Source organism: Peromyscus eremicus, chromosome 3, assembly GCF_949786415.1.
Source record: "Peromyscus eremicus chromosome 3, PerEre_H2_v1, whole genome shotgun sequence".
NCBI lineage: Eukaryota > Metazoa > Chordata > Mammalia > Rodentia > Cricetidae > Peromyscus > Peromyscus eremicus.
In genome coordinates, this window is record NC_081418.1 from 143,118,093 (window position 1) to 143,137,997 (window position 19,905).

Below are 19,905 nucleotides of genomic sequence, written 5' to 3' on the forward strand. Positions count from 1 at the left end.
TACGTTTATATCCTGGAGATAAGAGTATGACAGTCATTTCAGAAATGGGGCTGGAGGAGGGGCAGCCAGCAGGGGCTGCTATGTCCTAAAGCCAGGAATGGCTTAAGAGTTCACAGATCTTCAGCCACCAGAACTGAGTCTGAGGCTGCTACACTCACAGCTCACTGGGCCTTTGCAGCTAACAGTCTGAGGCTGACGGGTTTCCAGCCCAGTGCTAGCAGCTTCCAGTCAGATGACAATCATACCTTGCACAGAACTCAGCTTGCTATGGGTGTGCTTTGCCCATTCACCCAGTGCAAGGACCCAGTGAACACTGTAGTGTTAGAAAACACAATCAAACCAAAGAGCGAGCCTCTGGCTCCGTACTTGGAAAGAACCACGAATTGAGTGACAGAGAACATGTCTATCACACAGTGAGAGGCAGGCTGGGCTGACACCAGAGCGATCTGAGCAGAGCTTCCTGCCATGAACTTCGTGCATATAACACTGGAATAGGCAGGTCCAGGTGTTGTGGAGGGGCCCCAAAACAGCTTGACCACCCAGCAGCCATGACAGGCTTAGGGGCCCAGACACAGCTTCTGTGACAGACTTACTGGCAGGCAACACCCAGGTCCAGGAATAGCCTTAAGCTGATACCACCCAGGGATCTACCCAGGGGTGAGGAAGTACCTGACATCCCAAACATTCCAACCATTAGATAAGGTGGCCAGATGTCCTTGAGTCTAGCACACACCTATGTTTTGTTTTACAGATACTCCTAGACAATTGTCAGGCAGTCAGGGTCCTGGACCCTGGAAATCCCTCACCCCAACCTCTGCTATGATTAAAACTCTGCCCCACCTGAGTTCAGGGCTCTCTGCTCTCACCGCTGTGTCGGACAGACAGAGGGACCAAGCTCTGGAGCTTGAAATAAAGGCTCTTTGCTTTTACATGTGGGATTCGGTCTCCGTGGTGGTCTTTTGGGGGTCCTTGTGATCTGGGCATAACAGTGTCTATAGCTGCTCCCTGAGATTCCTTCGGGTGACGTGAGCTCACACAGAGCCCTGGCCCTCCGGGGTGCTCACCCTTGTCATTGGTGCCGCCCACATACTTCATGATCTTGGGCATTGCTTCCCGGAGAGCCTCATCCACAGGCTTGTCTGTGACTTCCACAGTGGCAAACTTCCCTCCTTCACAGGCTCTTTCCTCATAGGAGACTTCTTCCTGGGGAGTCAGGAGACACAGTGAGGAGCACAAAGGAGCTCAAAGCGGCAAGGAACTCCCCCGAGGGGCTGGTGATGGTGTAGAGACTCCATATGAAGAACCATAGATCCTGGAACTCATGCTGTAGACCAGGCTGGCCTCAAACTCAGAAATCCACCTGCCTCTGCTCCCTCCCCTGAGTACTGGAATTACAGGCGTGTGCCCTACATTTGGCTGATTTTGAGGTTTTTGTAAATGTAGAATATCAAAAGTTACTTAAAAATCTTGTAGGAAGGGATAGCGCATGCCTGTAACTAGCACTTGGGAGGTGGAAACAGGAGTTCAAGGTTATCCTCAGCTACATAACGAGATGAAGGCCAGCCTGGGCTACATGACATGCAGTCTCAAAGCAAAACCACTACTACCAAACGACAAAGAAATTTTATGATTGATATTCTGAGGGAGATAAAGAAGCTGTTGTACCTCAGAATACTGGAAACACCACAAAAAATGGAACACCAAGAGATCAAAAGCTTTTAGAGATTAAAAGAGAGAAAGAAAGAACTAGGGGGTGCTGGAGCGGTGGTTCAGTATGCAGAATGTGTACTGCTACTGCAGAGGACTCACTTTTTTTTTTTTTTTTTTTTTTTTGGTTTTTTGAGACAGGGTTTCTCTGTGTAGCTTTGCGCCTTTCCTGGGACTCACTTGGTAGCCCAGGCTGGCCTCGAACTCACAGAGATCCGCCTGGCTCTGCCTTCCAAGTGCTGGGATTAAAGGCGTGCGCCACCACTGCCCGGCCAGGACTCATGTTTTGATCCCAGCACCCATGCTGGGCAGCTCACAACTCTCTGTAATTACAAGTGCAGGGGATCCAATGCCTCTGGACTCTGGGGGTACCACAACTCACATACACATAATTAAAAATGAATGAATAATCTTTTAAAATCTGCTAACTGATATGAAAAACAAATCCCCAGAAAGGTTAGACGATAACGTTACTGCAAACATACCAGAAATTTAAGAACAACACAGGAGAAGGTGATAAGGGAGTTAGCAAGAGAAGAAGTGAAGGCTGGCCTGGGCGGCACTTAGGAGGTAGAGGCAGAAAGAGAAAGAGTTCTAGGCTAGCCTGGGCTACAATAATATTCTGTCTCAAAAAGCAAAATAATAATTACAACAAATCAAACCAAAAAATAATAAACACCCCCTCCCAAATCCTCCTTTCTACCAAATAAAAATTCCCAAAGAAGTTAGACAAAGGAAAAGCAGAGGGGGGAGGGCGAGGGGCAGAGGAGGAGGGGGTGGGGCAGAGGGGGAGGGGCAGGGGCAGAGGGGGAGGGGCAGGGGCAGAGGGGGAGGGGGAGGGGCAGAGGAGGCAGCAGCAGTGGCGGCCACAGCAGCAACCAAATGACCCTGGGACGCAGGGAAAGAGGAACCATTTAAACTGCTGAAGGAATGCAAAGTGGTTCAGCTCCTATGGAAATCAGTTTGGAAGGTCCTCAGAACACTAAGAATTACCACGTGACCCAGCTAGGCCACTCCCAGGAATAGACCTGACGGAACCCAGGTCAGCACACTGCAGAGATCCAGACATCCATGCTTGTTACTGTGTTACTCACAGTAACCCCGTCATGGAGCCAGCCTAGATGCCCACCAACAGAGCAGTGGACACAGAGCTGTAAAGAAGCGGAAATCAACTTCTGCAGGAAAATAATGGATGGAAGTGGAGGGCACCATGTTGAGTGAGTCAGTCTGGGCTCGGGGAGACAGACGCCACGTTTCCTCATGTGTGGCACACTACATACACTATATACACACTACACACACACACTACATACACACGTGACATGCGTGTGGACTACAGAGGAGGAAGAGGTCTAAAGGAGAGTAGAAGGGTAAAGACAAGCTATCTTGTTTTCTTTTGTGGATGTGGAGAGGGAGGAGGAGAAATGTTGGGAACAAATATGAGCAAAGTATAATGACATGTAGATATACATGATGAAAATCTCCTAATGAAGCTTGTTATCTTAGGTACTCATTTAAAACATTAATAAGAGAGGCCGCAGTGTGATGACTCAACAGGTAAAGGCACTGGCCACCCAGCCTGAGGACCTGAGTTCGTTCTCAGGTCTTGTGTGGTAGACGGTGAGGTCTGACTTCTGCAAGTTGTCCTTTGACTGCCACATGTGTGCCGTGGTGTGCTCTCTCACCTGAACGAACACACACACACACACACACACACACACACACACGGTGTGCTCACTCACCTGAACAAACACACACACACACATACACACACACACGGTGTGCTCACTCACATGAACGAACACACACACACACACACACGTGGTGTGCTCACTCACATGAATGAACACACACACACACACACACGTGGTGTGCTCACTCACATGAACGAACACACACACACACACACACACACACAACTAACTAACTAACTAATTATAATCAAAACAAAAAAGATCAGAAGCTTCAACATTTAGGACATGCCAGGAAAAGTAAAGAAAAACACAGAATGGAGAAAACAAGCAAAATTAATTAATTAATAACAACAACCCCCCTGAAACTGAAAATCCCAGGAACAGCCTCATTCTAGTGCTGTGGCTGTGAGTAAGGAAGAGTTAAAGTGGAGGGCTGGGGTGCAGCTCAGCAGTGAGTGCTTGCTTATCGTGGGTGAGGCCCTCGGCTTTGTCCCCAGCAGCACCAGGGAAAGAAGTGCTATGTTCTTCTGTGTTCTTCAACAGCTTCTAGACTCTCTAACATCCCAACTCTGTTGTGTTTATTTTGGTGTTGAGAGGGAGAGAGCCCAGGGCCGTGCTTGTGTGTGTGTGTGTGTGTGTGTGTGTGTGTGTGTGTGTGTGTGTACCACGGAGCTAGCCACTGTCCCATCTTTCTCTCTTTTCTCTATTTCTGTATTTATTTCTTTTGGAGCTGGGGATGGGACCCAAGAAAATGTAATCATGAAATCTGTGGCGTCCCACTGGAGTTGCTGTGTTACTGAAGAAGTGGGGGTCCCTCTTGGGGTTCTTAGACTCATTAATATAGGAACTTAAAAGCAGACTCAAAAAGAAGCCTATCAGCATTTGAAAGAGAAACCCCAGGGCAGGTGAGCTATGCTTCTCGGCAGCGGTCTGAAGGAGGAAGACCAGGCAGAGAATGGAGAGCCATGCCATTGGACTTAAGCGCACACGGAGGCCATCCATGTTGTGGGATAACGTTTTTGTACACTGTGAAGATGTGTCTTTGTCAGGTGCCTTCCGATTGGTTTAATAAAGAGCTGAATGGCCAATAGCTAGGCAAGAGAGAATAGGCAGGACTTCCTGGGAGAGAGAGGAACTGGAGATGAATCCAGGCGTAGGAGAGACTTCAGTGAGAGTGGAGTAAGTTGGACATACAGAATGGAAGAGAGGTAAAAGCCAAGAGGCGGAATGCATATTAATAGAAATGGGTTAATTTTAGTTGTAAGAGCTAGTTGGGAACAAGCCTAAGCTAAAGACCAAGCTTTCATAATTATTAAGTCTCCATGTCGTGATTTGGGGGCTGGCGGTCCCAACAAGAAAGCCTGATGAGAAAGCTTACTGCACATCCACAGGGTGGGGGGAGCCTTAGAGAAGTGAGGCCGAAGTGCAGGGGAAGCGTGTTTGGAAGGGAAGCGGGAGAAGTAGAGAAAGGTGTTGCTTTTCTTTTCTTCCTTTTTTCTTTTCTTTTCTTTTTGGTTTTTTGAGACAGGGTTTTTCTGAGTAACAGCCCTGGCTGTCCTGAAACTTGCTCTGTAACAAGGTTGGCCTCGAACTCACAGAGATCGGCCTGCCTCTGGCTCCTGAGTGATGGGACTAAAGGCGTGCTTTTCTGAGTAAACCAGAAAAGTAGGCAGGCTTGACTACAGCTCTGTCTGCTACTAAGGGCTAGAATTCTGGGATGGAAAAGTGTGTTATTATCTCATTAAAGGGATAAGTATTCCTCCAATCTCTTTAGTATGGTTTATGGCAAACTGGCCTTCCTGAGGGTAGTCCCTTGGCCCCTGGCTGGGTGGCTAGTTGCCCAACTGCATGAACTCTTATGGAGGGAGGAAATGGCGTGTTTCCACCCAGGGGTCTATCCCATTCTTTGGGCTCGAAGGGTAACAGCTTCCCATGATGGGTGTTCAATGCTGCTCTGACAGTGCTACCTCTGAGCCCCATTCCCAGCCTTCCCTGCTCAAACCTCATGGTGTCCGAGTCTCTTTTCCCACACAAAGCCTTTCTCTGCTAAGGTCCGTCCTTGGTACCGAGCCCCTGTCCTATGGCCATGAACCTTTCCATGGTGTTCAGACTCATGGCAAACACTTCTGTAGCTCTCCTTTCGCATCTTGCGCCGTTCACCCTGTCCTGCGATGTCTTTCTATGATATAATTGTGTGTTCCTGGACATCCAGGAAGGCAGTAGTTCTCAAACTTTGTGTTTGTTCTTCAAACAAGAAAAAAATTACAATCCACAAAAAGAAAAATATGTCTACATCAGGTTTAATCATGAATATACATGTGGCTGAACCAAAGTTCTGCAAAATAACACTTCCCCCATTGTGACAGGGGACAGTGGGTCTCTTTCTAGTCTCTTCCCTCTACTCTGGTTGAGTGAATTTTATCTTAGTGCACTAAAAGTAAATTTGGCCTCTCAGGATTTTACCATCTGGCAGTGGGACACTGCTGTAGTTGAAAAATAAAGTCTTTGTGGACAAGAACTAAACCACACAATTTTCCATGATGTGAAGCACTGGGTGTTTATTTGATTAAAGGCTATTTCTCCTTTAGTGATTATGAAAATGGGACACATGACTGAGGGCAGGTTCAAGGCTTATCAAACAGGGTTTTTCCTGTACCATTTTATGTGGAAGATTCGACTGGGGAGGAGACTTTGACTCCTAGGGCTGAAAGAGGAGAAAGGAAAAGTTAGCAGGACTGTGCAGTTGTGGGTGGTCTCTGTAGTTTGAACAAGTACATTTAATACTCTGACTTCATATTTAGAATGCAAAAAAAACCCCTATTGTTTTTGTAGTACAAATTAAAGGTGAATAATGAGAAAGAGGATAGGGAAATTTGATCTTAATTTGTTTGTTGTTATGTTTTGCGGAGGAGGGGGTGTGTGTCTCACTACGTAGCCCTGGCTAGCCTGGAACTTGCTATGTAGACTAGGTTGGTCTCAAATTCACAGAGAGCCACATGCCTCTGCCTTCCAGTGCTGGGACTAAAGGCACGCACCACCATGCCCAGCGCCAGGAAAATTTAATGCAGACTCTGAGTATCAAATTCATGGTTAAGCTCCCATTCAGAAACAGGGCATAGCTCACTGGTAGGGCGCTTGCCTCACATTTACAAAGCTGTGGTAGTATTTGCCTATCATTTTAGCACTGGGGTAACAGGGGCAGGAGGAGCAGAAGTTTGAGTTCAAGGTCAGCCTAGGTTATCTGCAATTTGTCCAAAAGTAAATATTTCTCATGCCCTGACAGTTCATGGTGGCTGGAGAAAGGGCTATCATTTTCTTCCATGGTGTATCCACTGATACGTTGCCATATTCCACCCATGCTCATGCAGGAAAGCGCGCACACACACACACACACACACACACACACACACACACACACACACGGGGGGGGGGGGGGAGAGAGAGAGAGAGAGAGACATGACAACAGGAAGGGGCGCTTTGGGGAGAAGACTGGGGGAGGAGACAAAGTAGTAGAGAATGTAGAGAACCAAAATTGATTATGTACATGTATGAAGTTGTCAAAGAATTAAAAAAAAGGAAAGAATGAAAAACCCTTCCTATGAGACAGGAGAATTGCATCAAACCAAGAACCGAGGGTCAGCTAAACAGCCTTGACTCTGGGCAATCTCATCTGGTAACACCAAGGACCCACCGGGAGCTTCTCCTTCACCGGGAGGCTTCCAGCTAGTACGACTGATACTTCCAAACAGCCTTCCGAGCAAACTCTGGATGCACCACAGCGGAACGCTCTGTAACAGCCCTCTCTTTGTGAACCCCCTCACACCTTGATTCTGCTCTTTGTAACGTTTTAACTTCTCGAAACTCAACATGGGAATCCCAGAGGCTCAGAACTGCAAACGGTTTTAAAGTCCATCTAACTCTATTGATCCAGAGGAAACAAAGAATCAGACAGCCGGGATTGCCCAAGACCCAGCTGATAAAAGGCGAAACAGGAAATAGAATTCTGCTCCGCAACCTCTGCTCTAGTGCTTGTCACAGGACTCCGAGGCTGCGGGGATGCACTCAGCATTCTGCATCTCTTTAGTCAGCCTGTGTGTGCTATGTGGGTCAGACATTTGTATGTTGGCGACAAACTCGGAACAAAGTCTCAATTCATTTTATTCAGTTAACTTCTGCAACAAATGGGGAAGCTAGTGGCAAGACCTTACTGGAAAAAGAGACAGCCGATTCTTTGGGCTTTCTTTCCTCCTCCTATGCAAATAACCAACAAGTACTGAATATCTGCTATGGACTGGGCGTTGTACCAGGTGCTACCGTGCGAAACGACCTGTGTTCATTCACATTCTCTCTCTCTCTCTCTCTCTCTCTCTCTCTCTCTCTCTCTCTCTGTGTGTGTGTGTCTCTCTCCTTCCCCTTCTTCCGTGTGTGTGTGTGTAAACAAGAGGACAGTCTCAGATATATCATTTATCAGGATCCAACTACCTTTCAAAAAATTTATGCTGGGTGGTTGGTGGCGCATATGCCAGCATTCGGGAGGCAGGGGGAGAATCCCTGTGTTCAAGGCCAGCCTGGTTACAGAGCGAGTTCCAGAACAGAACTAAGCTAAGGCTACACAGAGAAACCCTGTTTTGGAAACAAAACAAAACAAAACACAAAATTATTTATGTGTATGAGTGTTTGCCTACATAAATAATGTATATATGTGTGCCAGAGGTCAGAAGAGGGCATCAGACCCCCTTAAACTGGAGTTATGGATGGTTATGGACCATCATGTGGGTGCTGGAAACGGAACCAGGTCTTCTGCAGGAACAGCCACTGCTTTCAACCACTGAGCCATCTCTCCAGGCCCCTTGTTTGGTTTTGTTTTGAGACAGGGTCTCTCATTGGCCTGGAAGTCACGAAGTCTGCGTAGGTAGGGCTGCCAGTGAACCCCAGGGATCCCAGGGATCCTGCTGGTTTTGTCTCCCTAGTCCTGGGACCATGAGCACATGCTACCCAGCCCAGCTTTTTCCCGTGGTTCAGGGGTAGATTGCAGGCCTTCAAGTTTGCAAGGCAAACACTGGGATGACTGCCGTCTTCCCAGCTCAATCATAGTTTCTGATATCAGGAAAGGCTGAGTCTAGCCAAGGGGAGGCCAAGGACAGCAGGTTGTCATCAGAGAGGTACAGTGCACCAGGGCAGTGTTGAAACACAGCACAGGGCTGCTTAGGTGAGTCTGGGGGCTCTGTGTGTGTGCTTCCCTGTTCCAGTAGGTCACAGTGACTTACGGGGGCTTCCAGATCACCTGCCTGGATGTCCAGTGTTTGCTTCTTGGAGTAAATACTGTTGCAAACCTCTGGCAGATGCTGCAGACTCAAGACTAGACATTAGTAAGACGGGAATAACAGGAGATGGTGAGAAGAAATGAGAAGTTATTTAATTATTTGTTTAGTTTTAGTTTCTCTCTCTCTCTCTCTCTCTCTCTCTCTCTCTCTCTCTCTCTCTCTCTCTTTCTTTCTTTGCAACAGGGTATCTCTCTGTAGCCCAGGTTGGCTTGGATGGAACTCACTATATAGCTCAGGTTGGCCTTGAACTGCTGCAATTCTGCTTGTCTCTGGAGTGCTTTGAATAAGGGCAATGCACTACTTCTCCTGGCTACAAATGGTTATTTTAAAATGTACCAAAATGTTGATGGTGAGAGGAGGGGATCGTTCAAGAAATCAAGAACAGTACCTCGGGGCTGGAAGGATGGCTCAGCTCAGCTCAGCTCAGTGGTTAAGAGCATGGCTGCTCTTCCAGAGGACCCAGGTTCAGTTTCCAGTGCCCACACGGCAGCTTACAGTGGTCTATAACTCTAATGTGAAGGCAATGCACACTTATGAACAGACATACATTCAGGCCTAACACCTATACACATTAAACATAAATAAAATCTCTAAAGAAGCTGTTAAAGAGCAGAACTACCATGAGGAAGAATGTGAGCAGGTCACTGTGGCTGGAACAGAGTCTGGAGTAGGATGTGGCCAGAGAGGAGGGCCGAAAAAGACACCAGCAGAGACCTTGGGCTGTTGTAGCAGCTGGCTTTCACAGCCTTGAGCCCGGTGATGGTGAACTGAGGGCCTGCCAGTTTTGACTACTCTAAATTAGTTCAACTGACCCCTGTGATTGATCACAGGCTTTTGCATGTATGTCTGGGGCTCCAGGGGACGGTCTGTAAGTCAACATCGACCTTGAGGCTGAACTCTTATTATTCCACCCTGGGCTCCTGAGTAACTTCTCTCTTCAAACTCCAAAAACTATATTCTTCTAGAATAAAAGGGGCCCTTGCCTGTGTGTTTATCTGATGCCTGGATGAGCAAACGGCCCATGGGGTAGTTGGCCCTAAGGGTGTGGAGCTCAGAAGGAAGCTGACACTGAGAAAGAGGAGTCATCGGCAGAGGGGGAGACGAAGGCCCAGAATGGGTTGAGGTGGGTGAGCAAGCCCATGTGGAGCTTCTGTGTGATTCTAGCTATGCTCAGCAATCCGCAGTCTAACAGCCCTCGTCACTGAATGCTTACAGTATTTATTTTCTTTTATGTGCATGTATGTGTATGCCTGAGTGTACCTGTGTGCACCATGTGTGAAGGAACCCTTGGAGGCCAGAAGAAGGCGTCAGATCCTCTGGAAATGGAGTTATAGGAGGTTGTGAGCCACCATGTAGGTGCTGGGAACCAACTCTGGGTCCTCTGCAAAAGCAGTAAGAGCTCTTAAATGCTGAGCCATCTCTCCAGCCCCATCACTGACTCCTTACCTGACCCCGATGATCTGGGCATCACTTAGTGTCCCCTTGTCCTGCCTGTTGAACCCAGAGCATCTCCATGTCACACTGCTATTTCTTTTCTTCTTCTCCCCTCCTGAGACAGGGTCTCACTCTAACCTCAAACTCATGGTAATTCTCCTGCCTCAGCCTCATAGGTTCTGGGATTACAGGTGTAAGCCATGTCAGGTTCCTGTTTCCTTTAACGCCCAGAATGTTCCCATTCATTCCTGCTGCTTCCTTCGCCTGGAAGATTTTTCTGCTGCCTGTGTCTGCCATCAGATGAGTCCTACTCATCTAATTGGTCCTCCCATCTGGAACTCACCCCCTCAAGAGATGGCCTATCTGAAACACACTCCCCTGTGGTGTCTTGCTAGGCCTTTGTACTTTTACAACACACTTCTTGTAATTATAATGACATGTGATATGTGCAAGCCCTACCGGCAGCCATAAGCGCGGGTCAGGACTGTTTGGGCCACCACTGTACCTCTCTGTATCTATTACCACAACTTGCACGTTGTGGATGTTCTATAAGCGTTTTCTGGGAAGGAGGACTGCGAGTGAGCCACTTTCACTTTATTGACAAGGACCACAATAGTGACTGCTCAACACAGGAGTGAGAACCTGGTTAATAACAGCTCCCGGGGAAAGGCTGGGCCACGCCGTGTGAGCTCAGGTCCCTTGTGGGTACCACTTGTTCACAGCATCAGCGCTCACACCTGTCACCTGAATCACTGGACCACTGTGAAAATTTAAATGTTAGGATGAACATTAGTTGGATGTAGTGGGACATGCCTATAATCCTAGCACTGGGGAAGCTCAGCCTGGGGCTATGTGAGACCTTGCTTCACAAAACTTCCCAAAAAGAAAAATGAATGAATGAATGAATGAATGAATGAATATGGATATTAGTTAGGCATGGTGGTACGTGGGAAGATCAGGGGTTTCAATCTAGGCTTTTATGTGCATAGGACCCTGTTTCATAAAAACAAAAATTGAAGAGCAGAAAGTAAGGAAGAGAGAGAGAAAATGCAGAGAGAGAGAGAGAGAGAGAGAGAGAGAGAGAGAGAGAGAGAGAAGGAGGGAGAGAAAATGGATACTGTCTAGAAAACCATCAGTTCTGTATAGAACTCTACATGAATGTATTTATCTAACTGGACTTCTCTACCTTTTCGAAGAATCAGCCTCCCGTGTGAACACTGTTGATTCTCAACATCAGTCACCCCAGAGCGTTTGCTTGTTCCACGGAACATAAGAGCAGCCTTCCTTCCCCACCTCCCATCGGCTGAGGCTCTCAACCGGATACTGACTGGGTCAGGATCTGCACCCGTGGTCACAAGCGCCAGTATTCAATAACCAGTACAAATTGGGTGAGGGCCAAACTCCAAAGGCCTTTCGAGAACATCTCTTGCTCTGGGCTCTTCGAGTCATCTAAATGTCATTTTTTCTGGTCACTGTGGTCCCTATGATGATTTTGGAAGCCTACTTTCTGGTGAGAAGAAACTGTTGAGATTACTAACTTCACAGAGAACTTTCTATGTATTGATATTACTTGAAACACTTAACGTGACTTCAGTCATTCGTTCAAAGCCCCCAGCAAGCCCATGGGGAGGTTAGTGCTCTAGTCTTCATTTTTAGAGGTATTGGGGAACAAGGGGTTAAGTGACATGCCCAGACCACAGTGGGAAGACGGTGAAACCAGAACTCAAATTCAGGCTGTTGGTCCTGGACATATTTGCACAGGCTGGACCAAGGGACACCAATCAGTCCTATCAGTCCTGCTCCAAGCTTTCTCAGGACCCACCCAACTCAGCCCAGAGGGCTCCCTGCTCCCTCCCTCTGAGCAATGAAGAGCCTGATAAGGTCTGTCTGGAATCAGCCCTGAGCATGTGGGTGTCGCAAAGCCACATGGGGCCTGCAGTGCGCTTTCCACCTGCCAGGGGTGTAGACGATGGATTATGACCCAGACCCCAACTCTGTGTGTCAAACACAAAGCTTACATGTATTTGAGTATTTAATAAAATGTCACAGAGGCAGTGTTAGTCTTTCCATACAGTTGAAGAATCTGGGGGCTGAGGGGCTGAGATGTTAAGTGACTTATTTACAACCCTCCTGCCTTCACTCCTGAGAATTGCAGACATGCACGGCCATATTTGGCTTAGTTCAAGTCTTGAGAAAGTCTTTGAGGTTTCAATGATATAACTACACTATAAGTCGTTCGGCAGACCCAGCACTTGGGTGTGAGCTGCCTGATGTGGATGCTGGGACTCGAACTCAGGTCCTCTGCAGGAGCAGTGCACACTCTTAACCCCTGTGCTGTCTCTCCAGTCCCATTGAGTATCTCTCTTATTTGCTCATTGACCCTGGAACAAAAGCTCTATGAGGCAGAACTCCTTGGTGGATTCACCTACTCTGTTCTACTATACAGCTCCAGCTTAGAACTCACAATGTAGCCCAGACTGGCCTCAAACTTGTGGCAGTCCTCCTGCTTCTGCCTTCTGCGTTCTGGGGTTGCAGGCATGAGCCATCATGCGCAGGTCAGTTTTGTCCATTCTACATTTATTTTCAAGATGTATGGCCCACACATAGTTGGCACACAAAAGAGTGCTATTTGTTAAAATAATTAATTTTAAATTGGGGGACTCCTCACAGAGAACTTGGGTATCTGGCTTTTCTTAACTCGGCAACACTAGTCCTGGGAAGTCGCTTGGTGGTAAAGCATTTTCGGCACGCTTCAGTCACCACCAGGCCCTATGATCTAACCAGCCAGTTCCATTGCTATCATTATCTGCCTGGCTGGAGAAGGCCTTTGAACGTGTGTCCCCCTGTGATCAGGATTTTAACTGCTTGTTCTATATACAGCTGGGGAAACTCGGAGAGGTCAGAGGGCTTGCTGGGCCTCTGGATGATTGAGCCTACTCTAGAGTTGAGTTGCGGGTGTTTGTGTGAGGCTCACTGTAGTAGGTTCCAGAACTTGGCCCCCGAGTAACACAGGCCTTTATCCAGAATTATTATAAAGAGAGACTAAATTGAGACAAAGTACCTGTCAGGCTGAGGGTATAGGTCAGTCGTGAAACAATCAGTAGCACAAGGCTCTAGGTTTAATTCCCAATATCAATCCATCAATAATCAAATATAGTTTAGGAAAAACAATAGACACCTGCAAAGTTATAACTGAGTACCCAATTCCCAATTTTCAGGAAAGCAGACCCATTGCCCACTCCAGTGTGGAGGCAAATTTGGCAGAAGACAGTGATTATGTCTCCTCACTCATTCTATGCATCCAGAACACGAACAATTCTATAAATCAAGAGCAACCGTGCAGCTCTGAGCCTTTGAACACGCTCTTGACTGTGGACTCCCACACAAGCAGCGCTGCACAGCTCAAGACAGATTGAAGGGCCCCTCATGGCTCCCTAGCAGATCTGCCTGCTGGCTCCCTGCACTCCCAAACCTGCACATCATGTCTGCAGCACACACCTTTTCTATTCCTTCTGCACTTGGGTTTTGTTGCTGTTTGTTTTCTTTTTGCTCGCTAGGATTTTTGTCAGTCGTTTCTGCAACCGAGAGTCTCTCGCAAACAAAATTGTTCAGACTGTAGCCAGGCGTGGTGGCTCATGCCTGTAACCCTAGCACTCAGGAGGCTGAGGCAGGAACAGTGCCACAGAATTCAGGGCCAGTCTGGGTTACACAGCCAGTGCCAGGCCAGCCTAGGACAGAGTAGGTCTCTGTGCTAAGAGGGGGAAAAGTTCAGACGGTTTGGAATGCTTAAAAGGACGAATGCATTCAACAGGCGGTGTCCCACACGCCAAGATGGATAGGTCCTTTCCCCTGTCCTGCTCTGGCTGAGCCCGACCGCGTTCTCCCCTCCTTCCCAGGGCCGCAGCAGGAAGACAGCTTGGTCACAGTCCCACTCACAACCCCGTAACACCCGCTCCAGCCCGGGGCCAGGGTGGGGACGACTGCGCAGTCCTCCTGTTCTGTGCAGCCCTGCCGGCCTACCTTGCCCCCGGTGCTCAGAACCTGCCAAGGCCACGTCTCCACGCTCCCGAACAGCGAGTTTCTGATCATGCCCAACATGGTGTCGCCGTAGGATCTGGACGATGGCGCGGACACTCAGTGGCCGAGAAGGACAGCAGGATCCACAGGGCGAGCGGGCAGTTAGTACCGGAGCAGATAGGGGACTGGGGCGGAGCTGGGGCGGTACGGGGCGTGGCCGAGGCGGGGTCCCCACAGGCTCCACCCACATGAGCCGTCTGCAGTCTCCCGGGTGGGGCGCCGATCCAGGCCTGCAGCACCTCCCTCCACTCCAGATAAACTTTTTTTTTTCTTTCCCGCGAAAAGGTTTCTTTGTGTAGTTCTGGCTGTCCTGATAGCTCTCTCTCTCTCTCTCTCTCTCTCTCTCTCTCTCTCTCTCTCTCTCTCTCTCTCTCTCTCTCTCTCTCTCTCTCTCCTTACTGATTTCTTTTCTACCGTGTTTCTTTGGTTTGGAGGGCAGGGTCTCAGTGCAGTCCAGCCTAGCCTGGAACTCACCCTGTAAATGGGGTGGGTGCAAAGAACTCATGCTGTCTTCCTGTCTCGGCCTCCCCAAAGCTGAGGATTATAGGTGAGAGCCACCATAACCATCTCTAAGAATGCATTGTACCCCCGGGAGCTAGTGTTACAGGAGGGCATCCCAGGAAGTCCCAAAGGTGGATGCTGGGAACCGAACTCAGATCCTGTGTAAGAGCAGTGGCTTGTAACCACTGAGCCATCTCTCCCTCCAGCCCTGACATTGTGTTTGAATCACAAGTTCCACATTCCTTGTCCAAACAACAGCTCATTCAGTCCCCTCATAACCTAGGTGATTTTATTACAATTTTGTGAGTCCCTGTTTCTTGCCAAGTACTTTACAGATATTATCTCTACTCCTGGTATCACTAACAGACACACACACACACACACACACACACACACACACATTCCCATCTTACAGAAGGGGAAGGGAGGAAGATAGTGAATATGATCAAAGTACAATGATATATGTAAAAATGCACAACGAAACCCACTGTTTTATGTGCTTTCTGTGTTTTATGTGCTTTCTGTCGTGGTTAATTTCTGTCAACTTGACACAAGCTGGAGTCGTCTGGGAAGAGGAACCTCAGCTGAGAACATGTATGCATCAGAGTGCCTGTCAGCAAGTCTGTGAAATGCTTTCTTGATGAATGACTGATATTGGGGCCACACCCCACAGTGGGCAGGGGCACCCCTGGGCAAGTGGTCCTGAGCTGTTCAAGAAGGTAGGTTGAGCAAGAGATGAAGAGCAAGCCAGTAAGCAGCACTCCTCCGTGGGATCTGCATCAGCTCCCAGGTCCAGGTTCCTGCCTGAAGTGTTGGAATGTGACCTAAGGGTTGTAAGAAGAAATAAACCCTCTGCTCCTCTAGCTGCTTTTGGTCATGGTGTTTTATCACAGTAATGGGAACCCTAAGACAATAATAGTAATGATAATAATATAGCAACAATATAATAACAATAATATAACAAAGCAGAGGGAGAAAAAGAGAAAACCTGGGTCAAAATAAACAGCTTTCCCAACCAATGAAAGCTTGCGATTTATAACATCACACCGACTCTTCAGAACCGTGCCCTTCGACCCCTTGGTGTCTGGTTTCTCTGAGGACCCTTTGAACCCTGTGTCTCTATGAACACTGGAACAGGTGCCTTTGTTCTAATGTCCTGCCCGTATGACATTTGTTCACTGATGGCTGAAATGGCTCAAGTTGACTGCTAATTGAGCTGTGGTCTGAGTGTCTGGTGTATGAGGCTGGTGAGGGAGCTGAGTGTGTGTCTCCTTCCTAAGAAAGGGAAGTGGAGCCTGAGCGAAGCAGAAGCGTTGACAATGATCTTAATGATGCCCTCAAGTTTGGTGGAAAGAAATATATTACTAACTGCACATAGAAGGGCGTTCTCCCATGTCTTCATGACAGGTATTTCCTCATCAGTGTAAAATAAGTTGCTATTTAATTATTTCATACTTTCTTGGCTCTTAAATGCTACTTACTGTTAAGAGGCCCTGTTTTTATGTACCATCAAGAAAGAAACAAAATGTTACAAAGTAAGACTATGACATTCAACTGACTGTTAAATGTGCCTACTTACATGAAGTTAAAATTGATTAATAAGAGATTGTTCCACTGCTTTGTTTGTTTGTTTCAACTACAGTTTTACTATGTGGCCCAGGCTGGCCTCAAACTGATCATCTACCTGCTTTAGCCTTCTGAGTGTTGGGGTTACAGGGGCGTACCACCATGACCAGCTTGTCACGTTGCTTTTAAGATTTATTTACTTAGGCCTGGCAGTGGTGGTGCATGCCTTTAACCCCAGCACTCTGAAGGCAGAGGCAGGTGGATCTCTGAGTTCAAGGCCAGCCTGGTCTACAGAGAGAGTACCAGGACCTCCAGGGCTACACAGAGAAACTGTGTCATGAAAAACCAAAATCAATAATAATAATAATAATAATAATAATAATATTTTTTCAAGCCCAGGGTGGTAGTTCATGCCTGAAATTCTATAGTGAATTTCAGATCAGCTAAAACTATAAAATGAGGTTCTTTCTCATAAATAAATAAATAAATAAATAACTAAATAAATAAATAAATGAATGAATAAATAAATAAATAAGTAGATGAGCTGGCTCAGTGGTCAGGAGCATCAGTGGTCGGGAGCACTTGTTGTTCTTACAGAGAGCTGGGGTTCGATTCCAGGACCCACATGGGAAATCACACTCATTCATAACTCCAGTCCCAGGAGATCCAGGGCCTTTTCCTCTGTCAGGGGCACCAGGCATACTTGTGGCACACAGATATACACGAAGGCCCAACATTTATGCACATAAAATAAAACAAATAAGTCCAAAAGATAAAGAAATAAATAAAACTACAAATATTTTTTCCCTGCTCCCAGTTGTGTTTCCTTTCTTACAACTTAATCTGTCAGGACTTATGGGACTTTTGGAAACTGCAAAGATAGATGGTTCAGTGGTTAAGAGCTAACTTTGATTGACAGTTTCATGGGTTTAAGAATAAGCACGGAAATAAACCTCTGCTTTGGTCTGCAAGAGTGTTTATAGATTAGATTAACCGAATCAGGAAGAACTACTCTATAAGCGATCGTACCATTCCACAGGCTCATGGGTTAAGAGAACTGGTGCTGAGCCAAAGCATTCATCTCCCTGTGCTTGCTGGCTGTGGACACAAAATGACCAACTGCTCCATGCTTCCGACTTCTTCCTTCTTTAATTTGCTTTTGTTAGGTATTTTGTCTCAGTAACCAGAAAAGTCAACTTTATGATAGGATTCAAATGAAGGTGCCATAGGGCCATAGCCTGGCTGCCCTTGAAACCCACATAAGCACTTAGGGTGCAGAGTATGACAAAGGGAAGGCTGCAGTTAATCAGAGTCATTGCTACAACAGATCCTGGTTGTGTCCTTGGAAATGAGACCCAGGGAGAGATAAGAATTCAGGAAACCAGGGACTGGATGTGTGGGAGAGAGTCTAACATGGCGAGAGTTTAGAAAACAGTAGCCCCAAATGAAGGCTTCTGCAGTTGTGTTTCTCTCTGACCTTTTCCTGTCCTCTCTGTTCTCACACTTCCTTCTCTGACGCAGATCTTAGAAACCAGAAAGCCTTTCCCTACTTGCATGGTAGAAACCGGAACTTGGTCTCTCCAAAGCCAGCCACAAAGCCTGAAAATGTCAGGTATTCTGTGAGAGCTTATCCTTCAGCTTTCTAATACTCATGTTTACATCCATAGATTAGTGCCCTGCCCAGCCTTCCTATGAGAAGCTTTTTACTGCAGCAAGTGTCGATTAGTGCAGAAACTGTAACTGACCAATGTGCTGCGCAGAAGTGATGTCGGAGGGCTCAGCCCTATAGGGACAGTTACATCCCTCTCAGAGCCTGAGGACGTGAAGCAGTAAGATGTCCTCTGACTATGACAAGGCTGTTGCACTCAGGAATGCACTGCACTGCTGTGGGATGTTGTTCTGTATGCTGTGAGTATGTGTTGCTCTGATTGGTTGATAAATAAAACGCTGATTGGCTAGTAGCCAGGCAGGAAGTATAGGCGGGATAAGCAGACAAGGAGAATTCTGGGAAGAGGAAGGCTGAGTCAGGAGTCACCAGCCAGACACAGAGGAAGCAAGATGTCAAGGCAGAACTGAGAAAAGATACCAAGCCACGTGGCTAAACATAGGTAAGAATTATGGGTTAATTTAAGTGTAAGAGCTAGTCAGTATTAAGCCTGAGCTAATGGCCAAGCAGTTATAATTAATGTAAGCTTCTGAGTGATTATTTTGTAAGGGGGCCATAGGATTGCAGGGGGCCTGGTGGTCTTGTGGCCACAAGAATATATTATAGAGATTCAGCTGTGTATTAAAGCTATACTTTGACCGACCAAGGGTCAGTCAAATGGGAAGCCATTTATCACAGAATATTTGGTGTTATACAGCCTTAATATTCAGCTGCACCTTGCTATGAATTCTTGTCTACAAGTTCTAGGACAGCCAGGGCTACACAGAGAAACTCTGTCAAAAAAAAAAAAAAAAAAAAGGAAGGAAAAAAAGAAAGAAAGAAAGAAAGAAAGAAAGAAAAGAAAGGATTGGGTCCCTCAACATTTCATCTTGGATGGGGGATGGGTCTATAGGGCCTTACTAGTCCTTGGGGAACTTGAGCAACTATTGATTGTTGGTATCCTTTTCTTTTTAAAAAAGATCAAGAAGCTGGAGAGATGGCTCATGGGTTAAGAAAACTGGTAGCTTTTCCAGAGGACCCAGGTTTGATCTCCAGCACCCACATGATGATTCACAAATGTCTGTAACTCCATGAGGATCTGACACCTCATCTAGGAACTGTGGTTTACAGATATATATGCAGCCCAAACACTCACACATGAAATTTAAAAATGAAAAAAAAAACCCCACATTTATTTTATTTTTAATTATGTATATATAATGTGCTTGTGTGTGCTTTTGTACATGAGTGCAGGTACCTGTGGAGGCCAGAAGAGGGCGTTAGATTGTCTGGAGCTAGAGTTACAGATGGTTGTGAAGTTGTCTGATGTGGGTGTTGAGATTTGAACTCAGGCCATCCGGAAGAACAGTATATGTTCTTAACTGCTGGACTACCTCTCCAGTTCCAGGGTGTCATTTTTTTCCAGTATTGTAGCTGATGATAAGTTTGCCCTTGATTCAATAAATAGTCCACCAAGCATGCTCTGCCAAGAAACTCTTGTTAAACTCAGTGGGTGATACACAAAAAGAAGACATGGAAATAGGAAGGGGGCTCACAGAGAAGGGTCCAATGGGAGAGAATGGCGATGAAGAGTGAAAATGACTGAAATTCATTATATAAATGTATGAAACCATCAAACAATTTTTTAGAAAGTTTATCTTAAAGAAATGAAGGCCTTCGTTAAGATCTCAGTCCATACCGAAGATGAAGAATTGTTACAACCAGGGACCAAGAAGTATCTGAACAGACAGCCTGCTGGCTTTCCTCCAGTTCATTCTCTTCCATCAGCTCCCAATCTTTTGTCCAGTCATACTTCTACGCAGCTGTTCCTACTTCGGGTAATTCAAGCATAAAGTTGGAGAGTGTCCCTTGGTTCCTTGGGTCCTCCATCTGAAAGCTCCTGTGTCATGTGACACCATAACAAAGTGATTGCATGATGCTTTTTCTCTTGTAAATC

At 46.8% G+C, this 19,905-nt stretch overlaps 1 protein-coding gene across 1 annotated transcript in view; it reads right to left on the bottom strand.

Annotated features, from left to right (window-relative positions):
* Hebp1 (heme binding protein 1) overlaps positions 1-14,358 on the bottom strand; it is a 28,265-nt gene extending 13,907 nt beyond the window's left edge. Inside the window, exons 1-2 of the mRNA XM_059256970.1 lie at positions 14,180-14,358; positions 1,065-1,203 (exon numbers count right to left, since the gene is read on the bottom strand). Of these exons, the coding sequence (XP_059112953.1) occupies positions 1,065-1,203; positions 14,180-14,257 (217 nt within the window). The 5' untranslated portion in view covers positions 14,258-14,358. The remainder of the gene's footprint in view (positions 1-1,064; positions 1,204-14,179) is intronic.
* Between the last annotated feature and the right edge of the window lie 5,547 nt (positions 14,359-19,905).